This window comes from Zingiber officinale, chromosome 2A (genome assembly GCF_018446385.1).
Source record: "Zingiber officinale cultivar Zhangliang chromosome 2A, Zo_v1.1, whole genome shotgun sequence".
In the NCBI taxonomy this organism is placed as follows: Eukaryota; Viridiplantae; Streptophyta; class Magnoliopsida; order Zingiberales; family Zingiberaceae; genus Zingiber; species Zingiber officinale.
The window spans coordinates 151,469,077-151,475,870 of NC_055988.1; the positions used below are offsets into that span (position 1 = coordinate 151,469,077).

At 36.5% G+C, this 6,794-nt stretch overlaps 1 protein-coding gene across 2 annotated transcripts; it reads right to left on the reverse strand.

The window, feature by feature from the left end:
- Positions 1-258: 258 nt before the first annotated feature.
- Positions 259-4,443, reverse strand: LOC122042719 (uncharacterized membrane protein At1g16860-like). Of its 2 annotated transcripts, XM_042603009.1 has the most exons (6): positions 4,326-4,423; positions 3,956-4,107; positions 1,535-2,531; positions 1,299-1,454; positions 884-1,095; positions 259-692 (listed from the first exon to the last, which is right to left on the reverse strand). In XM_042603009.1, the coding sequence occupies exons 3-6, from the start codon at positions 2,405-2,407 to the stop codon at positions 500-502; spliced, it is 1,434 nt and encodes a 477-aa protein (XP_042458943.1). In that variant the 5' UTR covers positions 2,408-2,531; positions 3,956-4,107; positions 4,326-4,423; the 3' UTR covers positions 259-499. The 2 variants fall into 2 exon arrangements, with proteins under 2 accessions (XP_042458943.1, XP_042458944.1); XM_042603010.1 differs by lacking the exon at positions 3,956-4,107 and having other exon boundaries at positions 4,326-4,443.
- Between the last annotated feature and the right edge of the window lie 2,351 nt (positions 4,444-6,794).

Below are 6,794 nucleotides of genomic sequence, written 5' to 3' on the forward strand. Positions count from 1 at the left end.
CGGGGTCTCATCCACCGACGGATTGATAGACTTCGTCCACCTTACGGACACACCGAGGAGTAGGAGTATCATCTCCGAATCTCGTTACATCGCTGTGCATGAAGTTTGATTTCTCCATTTACGTTTCTGTTGTTATTTTTCCGCTGCGCTAACTTGACTTGTAGAAAGAAACGCGAATTTGGGGTCGGCTATTCACACCCCCCTCTCTAGCCGCGACCGTCGATCCTAACATAGGATTCATAAGATTGCAAACTGAAATAAACTAAACTTTGTACTGAGTATATATACTCGCCCAAATATCGAATAAGCTGAAGTCACAACAACTTGCCCAACCAAAGAAGAAACATTTCCTTGTAGGATGATCACTTGATCTCAAACATAGCTAATGACAATAGATTCATTGACTCTCGAATTAAACATCTAAAATAAGATATTTTTACTGTTGAACGGCTATATATATATATATATATATATATATATATATATATATATATATGCTCTATACTGGTATGACATCGACTTTTGAAGAATCCTCACATCTCAGTATTAAACCTTCGAGATTTACTGGAAGAATGCACTTCGACCATTGGTATCCAGTCGAAAAGGGCTCTGGAGGCGGTACTATCATTAATACGTTATCGTTCCTTTGGACAATCCCCATGACGCTGATAGTGCTGCCTTCTTTTATGTAGCTACAAACAAAAAGGTGAAATATTAAGTTGTCGACAAGCACGATTTTCTGCAAATCCTTGGCTGATATATTGCTTCTATGCCTCATCTAAGGCATTTATGATATCTTGCTTAATTATAATTCTGAACTAAGATCATGCATAATCGATATATGAAGTTAAAAAAAAAAAAGATCTAATGAGTTACTAGATACCCTTCTTTTAGACGCATCGCACGATCATCACTTGAAAGATTCCTCTTGCGCAACCATTTGAGAAAATCAGGAGCCAAGTCCTGGTTTTTTGTGTTTATGTCGGCCATGACAGACTCATCCACATATGCGGTCACCTGAGCACCGCAGCCAGCTTTGACCAAAGCTCTTAAGCCCGACTGGAAGTCGGAGATATAGAAGTCAACCACATGCCTCTGCAAGTATAGTGTTGGCTAAAAGATAAGACAATGCAACGCAAAGAATGGTGACTGATATCAAAGATTGAGGTTTGAGACTGGTGGCAAAATAATTTCATTGAATAACATGAGAATAAACTGAAACATAATGATGTAGCTATTGAAACAATATTTATTTATGTCTTATTAAACTCAACTATATATGACAGGGAGAGGTATACCTCCATTGATCTTAATCCCCATGTAAAACGGCGATGCATGGGATTGGCAGCTTTGGAATCCCAATCCCTATACTCATATAGAGAAGTGGATGTATAGACACATCTAGGAACTTTACAATATGAAGACTCAAGGGGAAGATTGCCACACGTTACAACCTGAGAGAAACTTCAAATTTTATCAGACTTTAATTGAACAATGATTTAGAAAGTTAACTAATTCAGAAAAAGTTACATACCCCAGTGACCTTAACATATTGTCCATCTTTTGCGCTTTGCAGCTCGGCATCTGGGTATTGCGCAATGAATCTTATAACTGCTCGCTTGCCATAGAAAGCATTCCAAATGAAAAATGCGGCGACTGCTGTAGAAGTAGCCACAACAACAATAAGAAGGACAGCATTGTGGACAGCACCAAGAATGAAGCCTCCTGCCATAAACCCCATCACAAACAACAAAACTACAGACCACAAGAGTGCCTTTGGTAAACTCCCCTTGAGTGGATAATTGCCATCCTCACTAAGATTAGTGATGGCTTGATTGCGTGCAATGCTGTTTTTATGTAGCTTCATTGATCCAGATGAGTCGAGTGGACCAGATACTTTACGAGGAGCACCATTTGAGTTAAGTGGTCCAGAAGTAATAGGCTCAGACGTGATCAAACCGGTCGTTGGTAGCACTGGTGGGAGGGGGCCAGAATTCTGGCGATTCATTCCGTTTACTATGGATTGCGGACCAGATGTCTTTTTAACTGAATCCCCATGCTTTAGTGGTCCAGAGTTAGACACCTGCCTGCTTACTGAAGAACCAGAACCAGGAATTGAGGAAGATAGAGAACCAGAATAGCCGGTTCGACCAGAGGCATTAGGCATGACAGGTCCTGAGTGAGAAGATGTGCCTCTGAAGGAAGCACTGGTGAGAGGTCCAGATTTTCTGGATTTCTCAGTGTGAAGATCAAACATTTTACCAAGTTCACCAGATTTCTTGATATCTCCACCAGTGTATGGCATGGCAACTGAGCTCATTATTGGAGGCTTCTCCTTTGGCTGCTCAGGCCTGCCTGAAACATACAAGCCATTGCTGAGCTGATGTGATGGGAATCTTGAGCCCATTAAACTCTCTAAGAATAGCTCCAATAGGTCTTTGTCTTCTACTATGATTCACAGAAATCAATGTTGAGTTGGAGCTTCTGCTATTAAAAAATTGCTTAGGATCCAAACTTTCTCAGCAAATAACCTGGGCCGGAACAAGGAACTACATTATAGATCATGAAGGTGGGTTCATAGTTCATATCAGTGTCAATTGCAATAGCAAATTTGCACATTAAACTTGAAACATTATATTAATTGTGAGTAATTGAGACCATCCAAAAATTCTAGCAACTTCAAATCCTTTCTTACAAGTATAAAATCCAGTGTCCTCTCTGCTTTCTTAAGCAGTTTGGATATAGTAAATTCAATGATTTCAATGCATCGCAAATCTTAAACTCATGTTTAAATTCACTCCTTCGTAACAACATCGGAGCAATAAGGAAACTCTTAATAATACGGTAAGAAACAGGCAGTAAACTATCTGGTAGAATAAAAGTGTTCAAGAAGGGTAAGAAACAGGCAGTAAACTATCTGGTGGGACAAAGTTTCAAGAAGAAAAAGTCTACATGTCCTCAGCTAATGGAACAAAGAACTGAAAAAAATTTAGCTGCAAAATCAAGATAAACCAAATCATCAATTGATGGCATTCAGTTGGTCTTTCCAAACAGTTTGTACATTTTTGTTGGACTTCATAGCCCTCCCTATATTTAGATCGACATAATCAAATCATAGGAAAAGCACCTTTAAAATGAAGAGTAATACTAGCACTGACTTACTACTGTAATTCCAATTCATACATTGGCAACAGCCAACAGTCTTTCTACTATGCCAGCAATTTCCACTTGAAAATACAAAATATAAGATGCACACTTATTATGCAGTTTGCAATAACATTGCATGTCTGTTTGCAAGACCTATGAAAAACACCCAGTAAGATCGATATCAAACTTATAGTGGAGCTCAGTCATGAGCACAAACTAAAATCATGTAGACAAGGTGATGGTCAAAAGTTCTGAAGAAATGACTTCTTTGAAGATTCAGATCTAAATGTAATCTACCATTATTGTGAGGCGATAAGTCGACAACAACAAGACAAACATCCCATTCTTGATCTAGTAGACTTATGTGAAAGATAAACACACAAATCGCAAGAAATCATTTTTTGAAAATACGAAAACAAAATCAGCTACAAATTCTAACACAGAAACTTTGAAACTTAAGCTTCTATAGTCCTAATCTACCATTGCTTTGAGGCAATAGGTCAGTAGCATAGACAAAATACATTCTTTCAACGAATCTGTAGTCAACTAGAGTTAAGTGAAAGAAATTTGAACAAACACAGCAGTCGAAGGCGCTCGTTTCATGGAGATACAGAAAGAAGAATTGAAATAGAGATCAAACTACAATTTTTTATTTCATCTGTGATACTGATCATCACTCGCTGAGAAAAATTGTCATACGGAGCAACCCCCAATACATCCGAAATACCAAATCAAAGGCGATTCACAGTTTCATTACTATTATTTCTTGAAAAAGCAAGCATAGCTAAAAGATCTGGAGGAAACATACGCAATAGGCAATAAAACAATCTCCCACTTTACTCAAACTCCACCTTTTGCTATCTTTGGACAGAATCAGAAAATCCAAACAAGCGTATCCCATCTCCAAATTCCATGGATTGATAAAATAAACACACATTTCAGTTCAACCGAGAAAATGTACTGCATTTAAAACTCAATCGACGTTAGAAAGGGAAAAAAATAATCCAACTTTAGATGTCAATGACCTGAAAACTTCCAAAACACAAACTTTTAGCTTCCAACAAGCTCAAAGATGAAATTTCAAAAAAAAAAACAGTACAAAGAAAGTTTAATCCACAACGTGCAAAAGCCACAGATCATAAGAAAGAACTCGAGAGGGGAAACAGATCTCCAAATACCTCCAGAAACCGACCAAGATCCGCGAGAGCAACAGTACTCGAGCATGAGGCGGATTGAACTGGAAATGGATGATGGTTAGCGAGTGTCTACAGCTGCCAGCAAAACCTCGGAAGATATAGAAAGAAAAGGAGAGAAACAGAATGCGTACGTTGAGATCACGACCACGACCACGAGCATGAACACGACCACGACTACGATCACGAACCCTTCACGCTCATGATCATGGTCCCTACGCTCAACTGATCCCGCGGGTCATTCGAGTTGGTGTGTGATAGTAATTGTCACAATGAGATCTCAGGATCGAACCTCGGGACAGCGGAGAAATAAATTTTCTATCCCCATATTATACCCTAGCTGTCATATGCCCACTCGGATGTTACGATTTACCTCCCTCGTAATGATCTTGGATCAGATGTGACGAGACGCTGGAGGTAAACGTTTCACCTTTTGCCACAATTGCCACAATAGTCCCTACGCTCAACTAATTAAATAATAATAAAAAACTTGCCATTTACTTTAAAATGAAAATAAAAAATTTTCTTGATAAAATTTTAAAATAATGCATGTCAAGGAAGTCTATCATTTTCCTAATATTTTACTTTATTATATATAAAATCAAAATAAATATTTAACTTGTAGAGATATATAAATACACATATACTACTAATACACGGAGGGGGAAATTAATTTATTTGAAAAATATTTATAAAAATGTCGTCATCACATGGTGGAGAGCTGTTCCACATGGCTTTGGTGAGCCACCTAATTAGTCATCAAAAAATGGCCCCCACATTTCATTTGACAAAATCTTATAATTATTTATTTATTTATTCCTTTGAATTCAAGTTAAATCAAAACTTGTTCATCACTCCATTGTGTTAGGTAAGTGCCAACAACTGGAAGAAAAAAAAAATTAATTAATTACCACGATCAATTAGTTATTTCTTAACTAAGCAATTAATTTAATTACATATTTTGCACACATATATGTAAATTTAATTTCAATTTGGTCCAACAAAATGTGCTGTCTTAGTTTACACCGTTTTCAAATTTGTTTTAGTTTACACAGTATTAAAAATATTTTTGAGTCTGCCATCTTTTGAATATAAGACAAATTAGAATCTTGGATGCTTCTATTATCTTTATATATTCTATTTTTTAAAACTGCTATTACTTTTTTGATGTTGTTATAGAAGTTATATTTTATTTTTTAAAATTACTATTACTTTTGTTATTGTTGTAGCAGTTTTATAGCTACTATGTAATTATAATAGGATAGGATTCTCTAGTTTGTAATCCTTGATTTTTTAAAAAAATTTACATTTTAGATCATAATCCAAAATTTATTGTAATCTTCCTTAGGTTCACTATCCCATTTAGATTATAATTTGAATCGAGACAGATGGCCGAAAGTCGCCGGTGGTAGGCGGGCCACCTCCTGGTCGGCACCATACAGTCTACCCAACTACCAGCAACCTCTAACCATCTGTTTCGACCTAAACTATAACCTAGATGGGAAGGTGACCCCATGAAAGATCACAACTAATTTTGGTCGGATTCCGATCACGATTCGACATGTAAATTATGGAAGAGACCAGGAGGAACCTAGAGATTGCGGACTAGAGGATCTGGACTCAAATCTTAGCTGCTATATAATTATAGTAGTTACAATTATATAATATACCAATTATGATTGCTTAGTTATTACAATATAATGTTTAATTCGTAGCTGCTATAATATGATGTTGACCTATGTTAGTTAAATATGAAATATCTAATTATATTGTAGCAAATGATGATTATACTCATCCTAAACACTTCTCATAATTCGTCCCTAAATTATGTGAAGGGGGTAAGCCACAAGGTCAATTTATAGTAGACTGTCAAGTGGCTAGGGGGTGGAATGAGTTTTTTCTCGAAAGTATGTGCAGGATCGTAAATACTGTTAGATTTTAAGGGATGCCCTAAAGCAATCGTCTTATAATTTTACTAAATATAGATTCATTATTTGAGTGCATATTATATATTTGATTGACTTAAACTCATTTACTAAATATCCGTAATACAATTCATAGCATGAGAGAAATTGTGATTGGATCACAACTAGTGATTATCACTACATGTGTAATTATGAACGTATTAGAATTTTTCTAGTCGTCGAATTGATGCATTTGAACATCATCAATTTTGTAAGATTAGCACGGGTTATACTCCTTGGTTCGTCAAGTAGCTATTTTCTCTTTGGCTGGAGACATTGGGATGTCGAGAGTTAAACGTGGATGCTAATTATTGTAACTAGTTCATTGGAATGACTCGCTGTAAAACTTCATATGGTTATCTATATATATGGATATGTTATGGATATGTTTGTGAAGCTCTTACTGTAGCTCGAGTGCAAGTTTCCTTCAACTTGAGATATACAAGTCATCTTGGTTATGGAGACTTAAACTTTGACATCTTAAGCAAGC